Source organism: Saccostrea echinata, unplaced genomic scaffold, assembly GCF_033153115.1.
Source record: "Saccostrea echinata isolate AGI-Se365-2 ecotype Australia unplaced genomic scaffold, CSIRO_AGI_Sech_v1 ptg000033l, whole genome shotgun sequence".
Classification (NCBI taxonomy): domain Eukaryota; kingdom Metazoa; phylum Mollusca; class Bivalvia; order Ostreida; family Ostreidae; genus Saccostrea; species Saccostrea echinata.
The window spans coordinates 30604354-30627310 of record NW_026889782.1 but is presented as its reverse complement, the minus strand read 5'-3'; the positions used below and the strand labels follow the sequence as shown (position 1 = coordinate 30627310).

The 22957-nt window shown below is 34.9% G+C and overlaps 1 protein-coding gene across 1 annotated transcript in view; it reads left to right on the top strand.

The window, feature by feature from the left end:
- The window catches only part of LOC133199118 (hydroxysteroid 11-beta-dehydrogenase 1-like protein), a 28144-nt gene extending 16104 nt beyond the window's left edge, over positions 1 to 12040 (top strand). The window contains exons 4-9 of the mRNA XM_061334992.1: positions 2160 to 2249; positions 3154 to 3284; positions 6705 to 6803; positions 9127 to 9340; positions 10354 to 10491; positions 11790 to 12040. Of these exons, the coding sequence (XP_061190976.1) occupies positions 2177 to 2249; positions 3154 to 3284; positions 6705 to 6803; positions 9127 to 9340; positions 10354 to 10491; positions 11790 to 12022 (888 nt within the window). The 5' untranslated portion in view covers positions 2160 to 2176 and the 3' untranslated portion in view covers positions 12023 to 12040. The remainder of the gene's footprint in view (positions 1 to 2159; positions 2250 to 3153; positions 3285 to 6704; positions 6804 to 9126; positions 9341 to 10353; positions 10492 to 11789) is intronic.
- Positions 12041 to 22957: the final 10917 nt, after the last annotated feature.

Here is a 22957-nt window from a genome sequence, read left to right as displayed (position 1 = left end):
TGCGGTAAATTTGTATGACTGCAGAACTGGCTGTGAATAGGTGGATCTAACAACTGTAGGACAGGAATGTGTTTAGACTCCTTAAGAATTCTTGTTAATGCCTCATTAAACAGGGAATTAAGTGTTTCAATAATTCCAGAAATTGTCAGATTTGGAGTGGAATTTTTTTATGTTAGTTTTATGATCGTTTTAGTAGCAGATTGCCTTTGATTGACACTGTAAAAATTTAATGGGCCCCAAGGATTTGTTCCTCTGTGGAGGAAGAATTTTTGAATTACATGTCTATATTAATAATTGAAAGTTTTGAGAATTGTTCTCCAAAAAAGTTCTGGAAACCTCCAAGTCTGAATGTGAGCAGTTTTTCTTTAGGATAGAAAGAAGTGACCTTGATACACAGTAAAAAGTGTCCTTGATATAAATTTTGCCCAGGTAAAGGAATTTTGTGAATTTAGATATTTCTTATGCTGATTTATGGAATGATTTATGGAATTTTTGAGAAAGCTAAAGAGGAGATTAAAATTCATAAGTGAGTATTTCAAATCTTAAAAACTTTTACAGGTCAAGGTTGTAACCTTAATCAAGGTTATGACCTTGACTGAACAAGTGGTATGTTTTGAATTAAATTTGTTCTTTACCTAAGAATGTCTAAGTCTCAGATTACTTATGTAAAGGATTATTTCATTTTTTACCTGTAATTTATTTTTACCTGTGATTAAATATTAAGACTTAAAACAGACTTTACTTCCTGTTCAATATGTAAAAGGTTTATAGCACATAATTCTGCTAGGCTAACTAAACCTTCAAGTGGATACAATTGCAGATTGTTAACGTTATCATAGATATAATTTTTGCTGTAGATAGAAAAAATAAAATCTCTCTTATTACTTTAACCAAGGTTAAAAAAATTTAAGGAAAAATCATGATCATGGACAGTAGGATATGGTTCTCATCCATGACTAGATATGGACTTTGTTTTAAATAAATCAGCAATATCCAGGACCTAGATCCCTCAACTTGTAAGTTCAGAAGAACTCTTGTCTAAAATCTGAGGAATAGACAATCTGTGTGTAAGTTACTAAGGCCCTGAAGAACTACTTGTAAAAGAACAGTCAATATCAGTCTGTCCTTGACGATGTCGTGTTTAAATGGTGGATTTAGTTTTTATCAGTAAATTGAACCTCTCTCATGGACTTCAGGGTAAACATCCAGGATCAGATGATGACACAGTTTTCGTCTAGGTGTCTAAATTTACTTATGTATATCTACACTGTACATTTACCATGCTTCATATCTATTTATGTCTACCCCTCTCCAATAAACAATGCGAACACACATACTGAATTAAGACGTCTCCTGAATATTGAATTTCTGACTGATAAACTTTATATCAAAGGGACTTTGGTGGACTGAAGCATTAAATAACAGGTTTGGTTGTATTTTTTATTGACCATACTATTGAAGACTTGGGACTAGAATTTTTTTTTCCACGCGTTTATTTCATTGGTTTTTATTTTTACAGCTTTGATATAATGATGCTGTTTTCTACACAATATTTAGACTGTATTTTGTTCAGGTGACCTTCTTTGATTTAGTTGTATGATGTTTAATTGAAGTGCAAATTCACATCAGGTCAAGGGCACAGTTATTCTTACATGTCTAAAGGTCAAGTACAAACTTTGCAACCTTTAAAATTTACCATATTTTGGATTGGATGGGCATTATTTTAGATTTTAAGTACATTTTGGTCTTTAATTTACAAGCAATAATTATTTTTCCATTGATGGGTACAGGTTTGGGATTAAATTATGATCTGATCTGCTAGTATGACTTAATTAAGACAGTAAAATGCTCTGCAATTAAGGAGAAAAAAAATGGTGGTTAAAAGTTTAGTTTGGTTATGAAGTAACCTTGCAGTGCAGTAAAATTGTGACTGGTGTACTAACCTTAAAGCTTTTATATTCCAGAGTGACATGGTGGTACTATGTAAAATTGTGACTGGTGTACTAACCTTAAAGCTTTTATATTCCAGAGTGACATGGTGGTACTATGTAAAATTGTGACTGGTGTACTAACATTAAAGCTTTTGTATTCCAGAGTGACTTGGTGGTACTCTGTAAAATTGTGACTGGAGTACTAACATTAAAGCTTTTATATTCCAGAGTGACGCGGTGGTACTATGTGGAAAAAGATCTTTGCCCTGTTTATTGGGGTCCTGGTAGGGTACTGGTTGATTGATGACTTTAATCCAGGTAAGATTTGATTTCTCTCATCATTTCACCTTAGTCACAACGGTGACTTAATTGTAACTACATGTTCCTGTACATCGCTGTGTGCTAGGTTTGAAGCATTTTCAATTTCTGAAATGAAATGGCTGTTTCAGAATGAAGGAGGTAAAAAAATGAATGTCATGGCTCCCACCATCCCCAAAGCTTCAGGGGCCAATAACCTCAAAAACCGTGTCATCTTCAAAAATTTTTATCTATGCCATTGTTTGTTTTTACTTTTATCCCTCTTGATGTTTTCTGCCCCCCTTTTAATTGCTCCTTGACATCCATGCATGTTGATGTCATGGTGCAGGCCCTAAAGCTGAGGCTATTAATTTGTGTAAAATATTGAAAATTTATGCATTCAATTTTTTTTTTACTCCTGAACAGGACATTCTAAGCATGATGACAATAAACTGTGAGACCTATACCAAATTGTAAAATTCTGGTCCAGACGGTTCAGACCCATAATGCTTGGGATCACAGTTTATCATTTATCACATACTGGAAATAGATTTTATCTATTAAAAAATCTGCTATTGCCTAGAACATCTAGGAGACAGTCTTATTGCAATATGGAAAAGAACAATAGTCCTCTACCAACTTCTGGAAATCACAAAATATAGGTTCAAGATTTTGGGGTTCGTTTGCCAAACTAGGGTACAAAGGGGACTTTCAAGGCATTTTAAGAATTTTTTGCATTAAGTTTTACTTTTGATTGTAAAAATTTGTAATTGATTCTAAGAATCAGAATTGACAGAATGATCCAAGTTTTTACTTAAATTGATCACCACCCCATCAGTAATGTGTGAATAGTAGACAATTTGAATTTAAATTGACAAATATTTATTTATTTATCAAACGTACAGAACAATTGTGTTTCATCTAGATGTACTAAAGGGAAAGAGAGTTGTTGTGACAGGCTCCTCCACAGGAATTGGGGAACAGATTGCGTATCACTATGCGCGTATGGGGGCCCAGGTACTGGTAACAGCACGAAGGGAGAACATACTTAAACAGGTACATTTGTGACGTCTCGATCAGTCATAAACATGATACAATAGAATACTCAGTAGAGTTTTTGAAAACTTTTGTTAGAGAGAGTGTTTAAGGTTCATGGGTACTCTGATAAGAGAGATAACTCTGACTAGGATATATGTCTAATATTTCTTTAATGAAATCCCCAAGTTAGAATGTCATTTCTGTCAAATTTAACTCGCAAGTGTTTGCTGAAATTTCATGCTTTTCAATAATAAATTAGAATTTTTAGCTCAACTCAACAAAGTACGGGTAATATGAGTACAAGTACTTATGTAATACCCTCAGCGTTGGTGTTGGTGTCCTAGGGTTAAGCTTTTGTAGCAGATTTCTTTTTAGTTACTTCTATGCCCTATTTTAATTAAGGAATGAAGCTTATTTTAACCTATGTTATATGATATAAAATAACTTGGGACAGTTAACGCTTTATTTCGCGTTTATAAAAAAAGCGTAAACTGCCCCAAGTTATGTTATATTGTATAACATAGGTTTAAATAAGCTTCGTTCCTTATAATTTAATTTCAGTGTAGACAATAAGACAATTTTCCTCCAAAAATGGCTTCAAATTTAGCATAATTTAAAAGTGACATCAAGCGGAGTAATACGTGTTTGAGGTAACTCATTGTAACGTAGGCAACTTATGTTATACAATATGAATTAAATCTTTTATCCAATCAAATGACGTGTAACAACTAAAATTAAATTATTCGGAGATGCATAAAAGAATCTCCTAGTAAGTTTCATTGTACCAGTCAAGGTTTCAGATGCTGCAATTTCAGCTAAAGAATGACCAGGTAATGTTTTAGGAGCAGGTTAAAGTTTTTTTGGAGCGGGTCTCATTTCCAAGTAGCTATAAAGCCCTACATTGACCAAACTTGCATGGATGATACATCTAAGGATGCACACTACCAGGCATGCTTCAGATGCTGGATCTGACCTACATTTTCCAGACAAGTGACCAGGTTAAAGTTTTAGGAGTAGGTCTCACTTCCAAGCAACTCTAAGCCCTATATAGACAAACTTGAATGGATAATACATCTAAGAATACACTCTACTGGACGTGCTTGGGATGCTGGATCAGACTTACATTTTCCAGATGAGTGACTAGTTTAAAATTTTTAGGTAAGTCCATTCCCAAGTAACTGCAAGCCCTATCAGACCAAAATTGCATAAATGTTGTATCTAGGATGCACACTACTAGAATATTAGTCTAGTGTGTGACTACATTGAGGTGAGCTCTGTAATCTCTGATTACTTATGTTTTTCATTAGTGTTTAAAGAAAAAAAATATTTGAGTGACGAAAGGGATCAATTGAACCTTCAATAAGCTGTGTCTGCTGCCCAATCCCATTTTCTTTGAGAAAAGAATTCTGGGTAATGCTTCATGAAAGTAAATTATATTAAATATTGAAAAATATGATTTTATCATGATAAAGCATATATGCCCACAAGTCTTGTAATTCATTTAGAGTAGAACATGCTTTGGTCTTCCGGAACTGTGTGAATTGTCAAGTCATGAAAAAACTGTCTACACCTTCAACATAATCTGAAGAATGTACTTTACTTAATATTTGACCCTCTTAGCATTGTTGTCTAATAACTGTTAATTTCCTGTGGTTAGCTACCTTAAGTGGAAAAGGATCTCTGGGTTTGCCTTGTCTGCAAGTTTTATGCCAAATTTGTTAAGTGGCAAGAAAATCTGAAAAATGTAATTAGAGTGCTGTTAGATGTACTGTGTTTCCCATTGATTTAGAAGATACTTGGACACCATGCACACAGATTTTGAAGTTGAATCGTTCCAAATTCATTATAGTCTCGGACAGTTGTTTCTGCCAAACACTGTCATTAAATCTAAATTAAATATATAATGTCTAAACTTTCAAATCAAACCAAAATTGCTTTCATTCCCAACTTCCTTCAATTCTTACAATTTTTACATGAAAAAGATTTTTATCAAATAGTATAATTCATCCGATATTAATTAATTTGTATTTACATATGTAAGTAAGTTTTATTTTGTGCCTACAACTGTTTGAATGATTTTAAAGTCAGAGAAAATTTGGACGTAATGAATATATGGTGGGACAGGGAGAGCTGTAGAACTGTAGCTCTCTGAGAATGTTCAGACAGACAAACTAGAGAGCTACAGTTCCAAAGCTAGCACAAGGAATAACACCACCTAAACAACATGACACCACCTAAACAACGTGACACCACTTAAACAACATGACACCATTTAAACATGACACCACCTAAACAACATAACACCACCTAAACAACATGGCACCACCTAAATAACATGAGAATCTGTGGTGTTTGAACAGGAGTAGGCCATCTATGTTGCAACAATATTTGATTTTGTGATGTTTGTGATTGGTAACTAATGTCTGACTATGAAATGTTTGAACTGGAGTACAAGCTTGGGGTAGGTACAGAGTCTGACTCTGTAATGTTTCAGTAGGTGTACACCCTTTAGGTTGCTACAGTGTCTGACTCTGTAATGTTTCAGTAGGTGTACACTCTTTAGGTTGCTACAGTGTCTGACCCTGTAATGTTTCAGTAGGTGTACACCCTTTAGGTTGCTACAGTGTCTGACTCTGTAATGTTTCAATAGGTGTACACCCTTTAGGTTGCTACAGAGTCTGACTCTGTAATGTTTCAGTAGGTGTACACCCTTTAGGTTGCTACAGTGTCTGACTCTGTAATGTTTCAGTAGGTGTACACACTTTAGGTTGCTACAGAGTCTGACTCTGTAATGTTTCAATAGGTGTACACACTTCAGGTTGCTACAGAGTCTGACTCTGTAATGTTCCAGTAGGTGTACACACTTTAGGTTGCTACAGAGTCTGACTCTGTAATGTTTCAATAGGTGTACATCCTTTAGGTTGCTACAGAGGTCTGACTCTGTAATGTTTCAATAGGTGTACACCCTTTAGGTTGCTACAGTGTCTGACTCTGTAATGTTTCAGTAGGTGTACACCCTTTAGGTTGCTACAGAGTCTGACTCTGTAATGTTTCAGTAGGTGTACACCCTTAAGGTTGCTACAGAGTCTGACTCTGTAATGTTTCAATAGATGTACACCCTTTAGGTTGCTACAGAGTCTGACTCTGTAATGTTTCAATAGGTGTACACCCTTTAGGTTGCTACAGTGTCTGACTCTGTAATGTTTCAATAGGTGTACACCCTTTAGGTTGCTACTAACAATGTCTGATTCTGAGGTATGTGAACAATAATCAGCCAATTGAATTTCCACTGAGATTAAAAACCTCAAAACTGGGTACATAGAACATGACAAACTTTCTTCATTAATTATTACCGTATCTGTACATGTTTCTAGATTGTGGCATTATACAAGGTGATCGACTTTCTACATAATTATTATTCAATGACATCTGTTTCAGGTTGTGGCTCGCTGTAAAGAACTCGGACCCAAGGATGGCAAATATTTCTACAAAGCAGCAGACATGGTCAACATGTCCGCAACAAAAGATGTTATACAGGTTTCAAATCTAAAGTACCTATATAATTCACCAATACTAAGTAACTTTAAATACCTGTAACACTATTTATCACTATCATTTTTTAGCTCACCTGAGCAGAAGGCTCAAGTGAGCTTTCTGATCACATTTTGTCCGTCGTCCATCCGTCTGTCTGTCCGTCTGTCTGTCTGTCCGTCCGTCTGTAAACTTTTCACATTTTTGACTTCTTCTCAAGAGCCACTGGGCCAATTTTGACCAAACTTGGTACAAAGCATCCTTGGGTGAAGGGGAATTTAAATTTTTAAATGAAGGGCCAAGTCCCCTCACAAGGGGAGATAATCAAGAGAAGACAAAAATAGGGTGGGGTCATTAAAAAATCTTCTTCTCAAGAACCACAGGGCCAGTAAAGCTGAAAATTATATGGAAGCATCCTGGGGTAGTGTAGATTCTAAATTGTTCAAATCATGACCCCCGGGGGTAGGGCGGGGCCATAATAGGGAATCCAAGTTTTACATTGAAATATATAGGAAAAATCTTTTAAAATCTTCTCCTCAAGAACAACTGGGCCTGAAAAGCTGAAACTTATGTGGAAGCATGCTGGGGTAGTGTAGATTCTAAATTGTTCAAATCATGACCCCTGGGGGTAGGGCGGGGCCACAATAGAAAATCCAAGTTTTACATTGAAATATATAGGAAAAATCTTTAAAAATCTTCTTCTCAAGAACCACTGGACCTGAAAAGCTGAAACTTATGTGGAAGCATGCTGGGGTAGTGTAGATTCTAAATTGTTCAAATCATGACCCCCGGGGGTAGGGCGGGGCCATAATAGGGAATCCAAGTTTTACATTGAAATACATAGGAAAAATCTTTTAAAATCTTCTTCTCAAGAACCACTGAGCCAGAAAAGCTGAAACTTATCTGGAAGCATGCTGGGGTAGTGTAGATTCTAAATTGTTCAAATCATGACCCCTGGGGGTAGGGCGGGGCCACAATAGGGAATCCAAGTTTTACATTGAAATATATAGGAAAAATCTTTAAAAATCTTCTTCTCAAGAACCACTGGACCTGAAAAGCTGAAACTTATGTGGAAGCATGCTGGGGTAGTGTAGATTCTAAATTGTTCAAATCATGACCCCCGGGGGTAGGGCGGGGCCATAATAGGGAATCCAAGTTTTACATTGAAATACATAGGAAAAATCTTTTAAAATCTTCTTCTCAAGAACCACTGAGCCAGAAAAGCTGAAACTTATCTGGAAGCATGCTGGGGTAGTGTAGATTCTAAATTGTTCAAATCATGACCCCTGGGGGTAGGGCGGGGCCACAATAGGGAATCCAAATTTTACATTGAAATATATAGGAAAAATCTTTAAAAATCTTCTTCTCAAGAACCACTGAGCCAGAAAAGCTGAAACTTATGTGGAAGCATGCTGGGGTAGTGTAGATTCTAAATTGTTCAAATCATGACCCCAGGGGGTAGGGCGGGGCCATAATAGGGAATCCAAATTTTACATTGAAATATATAGGAAAAATCTTTTAAAATCTTCTTCTCAAGAACCACTGAGCCAGAAAAGCTGAAACTTATGTGGAAGCATGCTGGGGTAGTGTAGATTCTAAATTGTTCAAATCATGACCCCCGGGGGTAGGGCGGGACCACAATAGGGAATCCAAATTTTACATTGAAATATATAGGAAAAATCTTCTTCTCAAGAACCACTGGACCAGATAAGCTGAAACTTACTTGGAAGCATGCTGGGGTAGTGTAGATTCCAATTGTTCAAATTATGACCTCTGGGGATAGGGTGGGGCCACAATAAGTACTACGGGGGGGGGGGGGGGGGGGGAGAGAGAAATCGGGTGAAAAACAGCAAGGCCAAAGTTACTCAGGTGAGCGCTGTGGCCCATGGGCCTCTTGTATTGTCATCTCCATAGTAGTGTATTAAAAAGATTTTACAGTCAAAAATATAGTTATTTATAATCACTACATAAGAAAATCAGCAATGTTCTATAATTTTATTGTATTATTTATTGAAAAGAAAAATGGAAAAGTTAAGAAAAACCCATTTGAATTCATGTTTAATATTTGGTGACTTTATTAAGGACTTTAGTCAGGCATTTGGGATAATGAATTGTAACACCCTGCACCCTCTAACATTACGGCTCTGAAGAAATGGTCTCAGAGTCTTTGACATTGTTCTCACTAATAAAATATGTTCTACTGTATTGAAAAAAGATGTTCTCATGTTGGAAATTGAAATGTTTCTTTTTAACTGGTATAGAGAAAATAATGCTTAACTGCCAATTAATGTGAATGAAGGATCCATTTTTGTTTTTATTTCTTAATTAGGAAGCTTATGACAGACTTGGTGGTATAGACATTCTGATTCTGAACCACATACTGCCCATCCCCCTGGGTATGTGGGACGGGTCCCCACAAAACCTCTCCCTGACGGATAAAATTGTGGACGTCAACTTCAAGGCTTACGTCCACCTCACCTCTCATGCTCTACCTCATCTCGTGGCTTCTAATGGCAGCCTCATTGTGGTGTCTTCACTGGCAGGTAAGGGTCCTACCTCATCTGGTGGCCTCTAATGGCAATCTGTCTGTGGTGTCCTCACTCGCAGGTATGAGTCCTACCTCATTTGGTGGCCTCTAATGGCAGCAACATTGTGGTGTCTTCACTAGCAAGGTCATCACCCTTCATGTTCTTCCTCACCTGGTGACCTCAAAAGGCTGGTGTCTTTTCTGGCAGGTAAGAAACTTACCTCTCAGGCTCTGCGTCATCAGGTGCCAGGTAAGGGCCTCACCTCTCATGTTTCACCTCATCTGGTGGCCTCTAATGGCAGCCCCATTGTGGTGTCTTCACTGTCAAGTAAAGATCTCACCTTTTTTCTCTACATCATATCAGCCACAAACGGCATCCTCTTTGTGGCAGCTAAGGCCATTTATAAAAAGTACTCCAAATGCTATGCGAATTAATTTATTTAGCATGTAAAGAAATAACTGTGATAAGCTGAAAGGTAGAAGAAGGTTCTCACCTGTTTTTAAGAAGTATTTAGTCAAGGTCATTAGCTCAGAAATGTTAAATTCTAAAGGCTCCAAAGGTTAAAAGTCTAAAAACAGTGCTCTGTAGGTTCGTGAGAGGATCATACTTGGCACAAAGATAACCCTTGACCAAACATCTGTCTAGTTGTATATGGTCAAGGTCACATTGTTCAGAAATGTTAACCTTGCTTCTACTAAGACATTTTTAATCCTATGATTGTGAAAGTTCCTACCCTCCTTCTGTAAACTTATGTCTAGGTGTCAGAGGTCATAGACAAACTTTAACCAAATAATTTTAGAATTAATATTTTAAGGGTCACAGGAATTTGCAATATAATTTTTAATATCAGATAAACGTGTTGTTTTTAAAGATAATTTCCAGTTTGCATTATGATTATTAGTTTCCATTAGGAGAATTCTAGTTGGAGCACATATTAGTTTTGTCAGCTAAAGGAATTCAGTGTTTAGGCACTCTTGACTTTTTTTCTGTAATAAATAATGGTACAATACTGTTTGTCTTATTTTTAGGGAAGATAGGACAGCCCTTCACCGCTGTATACTCCGCTACTAAATTTGCTCTGGACGGATTCTTTGGTGCTCTCCGTCAGGAATTTAAACTCAAGGGATGTGATGTCTCCATTACTCTGTGTGTAATTGGTCTTGTTGGTAAGTCATTTTGAAAAAAAAATAAGAATTATTAAACTTGTAAAAGCAATATGAGCTGCAACTCTGATGTTGGAAATTTTTGTTGCAATATTGTAAGTAAACTATTTCAATGACAGAAAAAGGAACATTTATAATCTTTCGTTGTTCATATTTGCAATTATGGAAGAACTATTTATAAGCCTTTAATTGAAGCAAAATTATATTATTGTCAACCTGTACAATAATGATTTTTTATATAATATTTTACATTCAGTTGAACAGAAATCTTTTTTTCTTAAAAAAAAACAACTTTATTTTATTCTTATTGATCTTATTAAATTTAAATTAAATTTGTTCAAAGGATGAAATAGTTTGATTTAACTTTATATTTTACTTGGATATATTTCAAGTTTCATTTGATCTAGCTGATATTAATCAATTTTTTCAGTTTTTTTTTTAGCTCAACTGAGCTGAAAGCTCAAGTGAGTTTTTCTGATCACCCATTATCCATCTGTCCGTCTGTAAACTTTTCACATTTTCAACTTCTTCTTAAGAACCACTGGGCCAATTTTAATCAAACTTAGTACAAAGCAACCTTAGCTGAAGGGGGGTTAAAATTATAAAAAAGAAGGGCTTAATCCCCTTAAAAGGGGAGATAATCAGGAAAAGACAAAAATAGGATGGGGTCATTAGAAAATCTTCTTCTCAAGAACCACTTGGCCAGAAAAGCTGAAACTTAAATGGAAGCATCCTGGGATAGTATAGATTCTAAATTGTTCAAATCATGACCCCCGGCAGTAGGATGGGGCCACAATAGGTATTACAAGGGGGAAAATCTGGTGAAGAACAGCAGGGCAAAAGTTACTCAGGTGAGCGATGTGGCCCATGGGCCTCTTGATAGAAAATGCATTTTTTTCATTCAATAAAAGAAATAAGCAGACATTTTGTGCAATGAATCAGAAAAAAATTGCACATGAAAAATATTTATTTTGTTGAAATGTGCAAACAAACAAGCAGTCTTCCTTCTTTCTAGTTTTCTGTCTGTTTGTCCATCACACTTTGCATTTAGCTAAGTTTAAAGACATTTTTAACAAGCTTCTTAAGCTCAAAAATATTAATGATGGCTATTCACTGCATTAACATCGTCTGCTTTGACTTTCCCTTTGACCTTGACCTCTCTTTTCTAAAATCAAAGAACAGATTTTGTGGTTTCACTATTACATTTTAAAAAATCAGCATAATTAAATATTTATATGTCAGAATTAGACAAGTTTTACTGTAATTACACTGGTAATGTTTTATACTTCATTTGATAACAGGTACAGAGAATGCGATTCGTGGCCTCCGTGACTATGGACAACACTTCCTTCTAGCCAAGTTACCAGCGGAAACCCCCAGTGACACAGCCTTGGCTATAATAAAAGGAGGGGCCAGGAGACAGAGAGAAATCTATCATCCCTACCTCAGTATGAGGGTCATGACCTTTCTGCGGGACTGGCTACCAAATGTTGTGGAGTATATAAACAGATCTATGTTCACCGTACCTCCCTAAGGCATAGGTAAACTTAGGTTAAAAGAAAGGATAGAGTCTGAAGAAAGGGAGGGTGTAAAGTCAGGACTTAAAGTCAAGAAGGAATAAAATGGCAGCAATTTGTAATTTCTAAAGCTGAAAAACTACTGTGGGCAGTTTTTCAGATGCTGGAGTAAGAAAATAAAAAAAATATATAGTAAGGTGTTAGACAGAGATACAGTAGGAGGCTATATATAGTAGTCTCTGAAAGTGAAAGTACTGGGGAGGATCAAAGAGAGGTGTTTGCCTATGTGATTTGATAGTCAGTGTGTTTGTATTTATTTTCATTTTGTGTGAATGTGTGATAACATGGGTAATGAAGAGTAATTTGTTTTATCTTCAAATTATTTGCATTTTATATAATAAACAGGCAGTTTTTTGGGTTTTGGGGAAAAATATATTAAAAGTAGGTAATAATCATTGCCTCATACCAAGAACCGGGGATGATAATCTTAAGATGTTAACTTTTTTTTTGTTTAGAGGGGGTGACTTTTGTAATATACAGTATACTTGAAACTTTTATTTTCAATTAAGCCCCATCATGGGGTATGTTAGTACAATAAGAGTTTAACAATTGAAGAAATCAACATGTGAACAGTTAACATAATGAACCACAAAGAGAACTTTGATTTGGACAGTACTGATGGTTGTATAAAAAAAATCGTTAAATGTTTACATTGTACGAAGTTCAGGCATGAAATAATTTAAGAACAGTTTTACAAAACTTAGCTAAACCTATTAGTTCATATATATCAGAAGTATTCATCAAATTATAAAAAGGTATTGTGTTTGGATTTGTGTAAATATAGCAGATAATATGACAGGGAATGGGTCATTTTTTGAATTACCTACCTTGACAGAACTTTTTTTATATATAGAAGAGAATGGGAAAAGTATCCAACACAATAACTTGTATCAATAACTTTGTAGTGCTTGAGGAGCTTTTCACAACAGGAGTTACTTCTCATTGACTTCCCTTTAAGAGGTATTCAAATTTATTTTTATCTCCATAAAGTTCAGGAGAAGAAATTGTTTGAAAATGGCATATCATTTCTATTTAAAACGTATAAACGAGAGTATCTATCTACCTTAACTTAAAGAGAGATAATCCAAACATGGCATGTAGATAAATCATGATGGCAAAATGGAAACCCGTTTGAATTTTGATTATAATATTAGTAGCCTTTTCCGGATTAGAAATCACTGTTTAAAATGGCATTTAATACTGGACAGGGATTTTCCCAGACTTCTCTTCCTAGTCTATTGTATGATTGGTGTTAAATTATACACGTGTGAATGTGTTTGTTTGTTATTTTTGGTTTTGTTTTTTGACACATAGATTGTGTTTTACCTAGTTCAGGAATTTGTTTTTGACATGCTTTTTTTTTGCACTGAAGTCCCATCTAGAAAGATTTCTTTTATCCAGTTCAAGAAATGTGGGTAAACATTCATTAATATGATTTTTTTATTATTGTATTGTCCTATTTAATTTCACAGTGCTTCAATTTTTTTCTCTCTCTGTGTAATGTTTGAATTTTTTTATATTAATAAAATGGTGCTCAGAATGTATTTTGCAAATGTTAATGCACTTCAAATAAAATGGTGAAATTATTTTATTGCATATAGATGTTGCATTGTCATAGAGTCGTGGGATGTGTTAAAGTTCATAGTGGCTACATAGCTCTACATTAAGGTTTGATGTTGAACAGTATGCTTGCCTAGCCATAAAAATTATGTTAGAGCATTCAACAGAACTGGATTTCTAGCCTAGCAGCTATGATATTGAACAAAGGACTAGAGTGGCTTTTAATTTTATCTTTGAAAGTTAACATTTCTGTAAGATTTTGTTTGTGGAGAATAGTACACCCAAATGAGAGAAATTTAAAAAAAAAAAGACGAGAGTTTGTTTTGTTATAATCAATTCTACGTCTTTTGACAATTCAGGAAGTATTTTGTTGGATTAAATATTAGGATTAAAATAGACTAAGTTTAGAATTACAAAGTCATCATATGAAAATTATTTCCGTCTTTATCATTAATAATGTAAATGATGAATTTAAATGATTGCTAATGTATAGTCCCATTTAATGCATAAGTTCTAGTATTTATGTATTTGAATTCCTTATTTATTTTGTTAACTTTATTTTTTGTCAGAATCAGGGATAACACTTTTACCTGAAGTTATGCACAGTGGCTATTGCTTAATAAGATTGTCAATATTTAAGACAGAAAGTCCTGTAGATAAAAAAAGTCAGATAGATATAAAAGTCAAACAGGTAAATAATCACACAGGTATGATGGATTATAATTTACCTGTTAAGGATGTTCATTTCCATATAGAAAGAAGGGTTACTTTTTGTATTAAATTAAATTGTCCAAGAATATGGGGGAAAAAATTTTGCTACACACTAATTTTCCTGCATTCTAATTTGAACCTCATTTTGGTACTGACATATCCCCCTCCCAAAGAAAGGTGTTTTATTTTTGACAGGAAATGCAAACTTTTTAAAACAGGATATTATGGTAGGTGGTTGAAATAAACACGGTATGATTTTTCCTCTTTCATTTCTTTAGGAAAACTCATGATTGGTGAATAATTTCATAAGTTCAGCATTTGTGTAGGACTTCTTATAGTTGTGTGTTTATTATTTTTTTCTGTTTAAAATACAAATTCAAAATTTCCTCAAATTCACTGTGTCTTCTTATATGTGCAATAAAACCACCTTTTTATGATTGAAACAGAACAAACACAATAAAACAATACAATGTATACTGTTTTATAATTTTTTTGTATCAAAAATGGAAAACAAAATCATTCCCATGGGATGAAATGGACAAAGTCAAGGCTCAGTCATCGTAAAATATATATGGTCGGTCGACTGATATTCAAATTTGAAAGTAAAGGCACTCTGTTGAAGTTATCTTGGAAAAAAAGTCGGAATGTTTGACCTCTGCATTACAAACAAATTTAGAGTCTATTTCCTGCTTTATCCTTTGAGGACTTGTATTTGACCTTCAGACACGTCATAGTTTTAAGTTTTGGGACACAAGTCGCGTGGCCAAATTGTATCTCCCTTGACCCTGATTTCGGAAGACCTTAATAAATGAGGTTGCTTTCTGACCAAGTTGACAACTAATTACCCCCCCCCCCCCCCCCCCCCAAGCGCTGGGTCCTTAAATACTTGGGAAACTTCACTTTAAAAGAAAATGTTATGGGCTGATAAAGATTCGTTCTTATTAATTATTTATTTCACCCTGTGTTTGGGTGCCCGCGTGGTGCAGTGGCGTTTAGAGTCGCGATTAAGTTGATCCTAACGTTGCGGGTTCGAACCCACTGTGTGACGTGGAGACTGGTCCTTCGGATGAGACCGTATAAACTGAGGTCCAACGTTGCAGTAGGTGCTAGCACTAAAGAGATCCATAGTTGCTCAAAGGCCGTAAGTGCCGAGTACAGATCTAAATTTGTTTTATTATTCCGTCTTCACTCTTTAATTTTTGATTGCACTTCTAAAATCATGTTGAGCTTTTTGCATAATCTTGTGCGATTTTTGTTATGATAGTATTTTAAATGAATTGATATTAATCGTGTTTTAAAGATTGTATTTCATTGCAATTCTTTCATTAGAATTAACAAGAGGACCATGGGCCACATTGCTCACCTGAGCACATTTGCTAGGAAAAAGCAGAAATCAGTTCAGTATTGAACGGGGGGGGGGGGGGGGGTAATTCACACTAATGAAATCTGAAGATAACGAACAGTATTCAATCTGGAAAGTCCAATGAAACTATACAATTTTGTAGCAGAGCAAACACGGACCTCAAAATTTAGAGGAGGGATCAGGTGTCATGGAGGAGTAAGCATCCCCTGCTCAGGATGCTTTCATATCAATAGTACAAATCATGGCTTTGCTGTTCTTAAACAGAAGAATTTTAAAGATATTTTTTCTTATGTTTTCCAATGTAAAACTCTGATCTCTCATTGTGGTCCCACCCTACCCACATACCTACCTAAATTTGAATAAATTTGAATCTACACTACCTGAGGATGCTTCTATAATAATATGACCAATCATGGCTTTGCTGTTCTTGAGCAGAAGATTTTTTCAAGATGATTCCTATATATTCTTATGCAAAAATTTGACCCTCTGTTACACCCCCCTCCCCTAAACCCCTGAGGGTCATAGTTTGAACAATTAAATTGATTCTACAATACCTAAGGTTGCTTCTGTATAAATATGACTAATAGTGGCTTAGTTGTTCTAGAGAAAAAGATTTAAAAGATATAATGATTGGAGTGATTATTAGGACATCTATGTCTGAGGATATATCACACGGTACTTACATTTTCTCTTATCTAGAGACGGGGACTGGGGTTAGGTACTACTTGCACCGTGTTTCTCCCCTAGGTTTCCATTGATAAGTAAGAATCGGATGTCTCAATCTTCTTCAGATTTACTTCAACAAGAACTTATCGATTCCTTAGGATCCTTGAAACTGGTGTTTATAAAGTTTATACTTATTTTGCTCTTACCTTTAAGGTTTTCCATCCCTAATAGGACCAAATTCTCTATCCTTAAATGTGCATCACGTACATTATACTCTGATATTAAGTTAAAGCATTTTACAGTAGAAAAATGTTTACCAAGAGAAAGTTTAAAAAATGTAATTAACTAAGCAGTAATTAATTAACAAAGATTGTTTTGAAGTCTATGGGGAAAAGCGATTTTTTAAAAAATCAAAATTCAAATAATAATATCAATAAATCCTGTGGTGGAAAGATGCACTAAAACATTAGAAATAGAATGACAATTGAAAACGATTTTTTTTTACCGGAGGTTTTTATTAAATTAATTTTTTTATTAATTAAAAACAGAGGGAGACAACTCCTACCAAAATTCAAGATAATAAATTAGGACACATCCCACCCATACATGTTAATAGTAATAAATGGGAATTATGTCTCTCAACCCCCTACATATCTCTTATGTATTTAATTTCATTGAATCTTTTACTATTAGGGAAGGAATATCTTAACTTCTTTATTGCTAATTCAACTTCTTCAGCTTGTTTCTGAATGCCTGACTTTCCGAAAGCTTGGCCTTATATATACCCTTTGATTTGGCTAGTCCATTTCAAGGGTTGTCACGTCATTTTTATCAGGTTGTCATTGTCAGGTCTGTTTTGGCCCTGCCCTATCTCCGGGGGTCATGATTTGAACAAACTTGAATCTTCACTACCTGAGGATACTTCTATATTAACATGACTAATAATGGCTAGCTGTTCTTGAGAAGATTTTTTAAAGATATTTCCTATATATTCCTATGTAGACTTTGACCCCCCCCTGTTGTGCCCCTGTCCTACCCCCAGGGGTCATGATTGGAACAAACTTGAATCCACACTACCTGAGGATACATCTATTATAATATGACTAATCATGGCTTTGCTGTTCTCGAGAAGATTTTTAAAGACATTTCCTATATATTCCTATGTAAAATTTCGACCCCCTCTTGTGTCCCCGCCCACCCCGGGGGTTATGATATGAACTAATTTGAATCTAGAGTATGTAATGAAGCTTTCACAAAAAGTTTCATCTTTTCTTGCCCAGTGGTTCTTGAGAAGAAGATTTTTAAAAGATGCCACCAAAATTTTCACGAATTCTTAATTATCTCTCCTTGAAAGAGGGCGCAGCACTTCCTGTGAACAAACTTAAATCCCCATTCACCCTAGGGCGCTTCGTGGCAAGTTTGGTTGAAATTGGCCCAGTGGTTCTTGAGAAGAAGTCGAAAATGTGAAAAGTTTACAGACGACAGACGGACTCCGGACACTCTTTAATCAGAAAAGCTCAACTGAGCCTTCGGCTCAGGTGATCTAAAAATGACAGTTTTATGTTAAAACCATTTTTTTCCTTTTATGATTTGAAGATAATTTTGTCTAAACTCACGTATATCAATATACGCATAGAAGGTCAGACTATTGCGCTATATCGCACTTCATGAAATGTGCTTTTGTAACAAGTCTGTGTGATTAACAAACCAATTACCTTCACAAAACTACCAAAAAATCTGAACAACCCTAAATTTCTGGCGACAATATATGCAATAAGAGCAGACACATATTGTCGCCGGCGACAATATCATGAATATGTACATGAGTATTTTTTCAGCGGTTAGGGGCAAATACAGGGCAGTATGTTCAGGACGACAATATTTATGCTTATAAGTTCTAAACAAAATGTCGAAAGGTGAAAATTATATTCAAGGCGTAAGAAAATGAAATCTAGACATCATATAATATGTTCATCCCTTCTGTCCTTGCACGGAAAGTGAAATATAAAGATAACGAACAGAAATCAAGCTCAAATTTTAAGTCCATGCATTGGAACTATAGAAGTTTTGAGCAAAGCAAACACAGAGCTCTGAAAACATCAGGGGTAGGATCAGGTGCCATTGAGAAATAAGCATCCTCTGTTGACCACAACGTGAACAATTGTCCACATATGATTTGATCAATAATTATTCTCGATATACTAGAAGGCAGTCTCCAATTACTTATAAATAAGTAGTAAATTTCAGCATCATTTTTTTATTATAAAGAAAACTTAGAAAAACACCCTGTCAAATTGAAAAAAAAATGATATGAGAAATAAATTGGAATTAATTTTACACTACACATTCAAGTACAGATTTTTCAATAGATATGAATAGACTGCAATATAGTTTACGCCTAATGAAAAAATGATAGTTATCATTACACTATAGAGGCAAACTAAAATTGTTTTCAAAGTTCTTAAATATATAAATTGTCCTATTTCTATTCCAGAGCTAAAATGTACAATTCAGTTTGATTTGTGAAAACCTGTGGGACCCTCACTTTTATTTGAAAACCTGTGGGACCCTCACTTTTATTTATTATATTTTTTCTCATAGGAAACAAAGTAATTGTAAATAAACATCTTTACATTTATGAGATACCCAAAAGCTCACTCACTCACACCATCCACATTTCTTATGTAGTCAAAAATAATAAATACCGCAGCACAGTTAAGGATGTAGTAAGTAGGCGGGGCCTAATTTATACGGGAAATGCTTACTATGACATCACACAAAATTATAAGTTCTTCAAATTACCACAAAATGAAATGATTTGTTATTTTAAACTGTTGAATAGCTTTAAACTACATCAATACTAACTAGTGCATGCATTATTGTCGTTGGTTAAATCCCACACAGCAATATATAAACAATTCACTGATCGCAATGCACTTGTCAATATGACGTCATATCGGAAAATTTGACGCAGTTTGTAAGCAGTGAGAGGCGGATCAAGTTATATTCATACAATGAAAAATGTATTTTGTAATTGAATTAAATATAAATTGTAGATATATAAGAGGCCATTAACTTGGATGTGATGTCTATTTTATGATTTTATTCATATACTTCCCGTACATTCCCTAGACAAGCGATACTGTCGTATATTTGTATGCAGATTCATTGAAGGGTAATAGAAGGGTCGTAATAAATCGATATATTGCAAGGGCATACCCTCAATGAATTAAGACAAGCTTTTACACCTAAACTCAAGAAGTATGAAGATATTTGAAAAGTGCTGCGAACCTGTTGAAATCTTGCAAATGAATTAATTATATCTATATTTAATGTGCTTGACCAGCAAAATATTCAACATACGCTCTAACAAATGTAATTTTATCAATTAGATAGTAGAATCTATATAGGTTCGCAGCACTTTTCACAAACTACAAAGAGTGTTGAAAATAATTATTTGTTAAACTTAGATTTTTAACTTGGTTATGCCCTTGTAATATTAGAATTTATAGATGACCTCAATACTTCAGGTACATTTGCTAAAATCACGTGACTGCCACATCACGTGACAAGTCTACATAAGAAATCTAATCGTCCTCAACATGTAGTTTTCAACCACATTACATTTGTCCGATAATAGTAAAGTCCAAAAAAGAAACCCGTCCATCCTTGTAAAGAATGTATTTTCTATCTAAAAAATTCGCCGATGTTTCCATTTGGCACCTTAACTGTACTGTGACTGTTTTTCACTTTCTCCTCCTAAACCTTATACATGAAATATATGGAGATAACGAACAGTATTCAATCTCAAAAGCCCATTAAACAATACAAAATAGGAGAAGAGCAAACACGGACCTCCAAAACATCAGATGTGGGATCAGGTGCCATGGAGGAGTGAGCATCCCCTGCCGACCGGTCACACTCGCCGTGTGCTCCTTGTCATGATCGGGAAATAACGAAAAATCCGTCGACAATTCATTGTGTAAATAATGGCCTAACAATTAGTATGAAAAACGTCAGTCAGCATTTGACTCAATGATAAATTGTATTTGCTGACAAGGTCATTGTATCGACCATAGAACTTACGAAATGATGACTTCAAACGAGACAGCTGATATTCTTGTTTGATCAACTTGTTTGTCAATAATTTAGCTCATTTTAGAAATTGTACATACGTAGAGCATGCTCTCGCGTATCGAATCAACTGGGAGATATAAATCCCGTATGTAGGTGATGAAGGTATATTGCTGCATAAGTAAGGGAAGTTGACGATTGAAAAGTTAAAGTCATCACGTTTATCATAAAGCTTGGTTGTTAGATTACCATTAACGTCTTTTTCAAGTAAAATATCCAAATATGAAACAGATGTGTCAGACTCTGTGGTATCTTTTATCTCAAGCTCACCGGGATATATCGTATCGATATAAGAATGGAAATAACCATTGTTAATTGACAATACGTCGCCGATATATCTAAATGTCGATTTGAAGGCCACAGCAAGTGTTTTCTTCTTTTCACGTATAAGATTTTGGACAAATTCGCTCTTTATGAATACAAAAAAAGGTCTGCTAATAACGGGGCGCAATTGGTACTTATGGAAATTCCAATAGATTGTTGGAAGACCTGGTCTCCAAAAACCACATAGATATTGTCAATCAGAAACTCATGCATCTTTTTAATGTACTTGTACTTGTGTGTACAATCAGAATGTTTTTTAACAAAATAATTTTGCAAATGATCAATGACAAGGTAAGTAAATTTACGCGTTCCATTTTTATTGAAGAAACAGCTGTCAATAATATCAAAAAGCCTGGACTTTAATTAATAGTGGGGAATGGTTGTGTATAGAGTTGAAAAGTCGTAAGTTTTTAAGCTGTTGATTTTGGTAAAATCTTGTGATTTCAAATTTTCCAAAAGTTCCTTGGAATTTTTAAGTATCCACATCTGATTTACACCACTTCTTGAATATATTGTTGCACAGTACTCTTGAAGTTTCTCCTTCACTACTGTTAATATCTTAGTGAAGAGTAAAGAAAGAGGCTTGGTTGAACATTTACTGGAACCCGCTATGTATCTTTGCTTGTAAGGATTTTTATGAAGTTTCGGAATCCAATATAGATATGGTAATTCAAATTCATTTTGGTTGTTTGGAATATTAAAAATATTCAAAACTGACATATGATTTTGAAGAATTTCTTCCTTACAAAGGGAACTATGAGAATAAGTTGGATTACCAGTTGTAGAATTAAATCCAAGTTCCTCTAAAATTCATTTAATATAATGAGCCTTACAAACAAAGACAATGTTGTTACCTGCTTTGTCAGCAGGGACCAGTACGTACTGATCATGTAATCTATCTAATTCTTTTTTCACTTCTGGATTATTGAATACAGAAGGATAGATGGTTCTCATATTGCCCCTCAATCTTTTAATGCGCGATTTTAACATACATCTGATACATTTAATCCATTCTGACAAAGTGTCAAGGTCTTCTTTTTCATGTCTGGCCTATCGCCTGGCGTAATCCTCTACAGAATCCATAATATTTATGAAATTCCAACGCCAGTTGAAGGATCGGGGTTCCCTATATTTAGGACCTTTAAAATTAGTGATCTAAGGTCTTCATTATTAACTATGTTTACGTCACCAGTAATAACGAGTCCAGCAGAACTAAGGTTATAGGGTGAAGAAGAACATGAACACGATGGAGGATTATGTTGCAGATATTCGATATCCAAGCCCTGTAAAGTTTTCTTGTAATTAAAAAGTTTGGAAGAAATAGTCGATGTATATTTGTAGGAAATACAAGGTGTAGTCTTTAACTTGAAATATGGTGGAATAAAAGACTGGACCCTTTTGTGATTAAGAATATTACTTATATTAACCGCGTCAATTCCTTTGTTGGCATATTGAAGTTTAAGGGAAAAAACGGATTGTTTTAGCTGCATTTTCTTCAGTAAAACGTGGGAGTTTAAAAAGCCTATGATTTGCAATATCCATAATCACAGATCCGAGCCTATATCCTGGTGTCGAGGAATCAAAAAATGGATTTTCCTTGACCTTTTCAAGAAGACTATTCAAAAGTTTCAAAGGGACAGAGTAAAGTTTGGTGCGAATATGATGTAGACCTAACTGTTGATATACGTAAGGTAGTAATGAATCAAAAGAGACATCATGTATTAAAGGTTTATTGTAAGACCGATGCCCATGACTACGCTTACGTCTCTGTGTATGGTTAAAAAGTCCCATCACATTTACATTGTTACACTGTGGACTGGAACGATTTGCAACACTATCGACATTATCATTACATCCATAGGAAAAGGCCGTTTTTTAATTTACCTGATCATTCTATTTTGTTAATGAAAGTTAGAATTCTATAGAAAAGATTTACCATCATTCTAATTGACTTTTGCGAGAAGCGCTGACTTTTACAGTCGACGGCTTACTTTGACATTTAAACCTGCGTTGTGTACAGAGGTACAGAATTAATAATAGATAAGAAAACTGTGTTGTCTATTATCATATTGTTGTTGAAACTTACATGGAAAATCTCTGGTACAACTTAACTACTATGATTATGTATCTATTT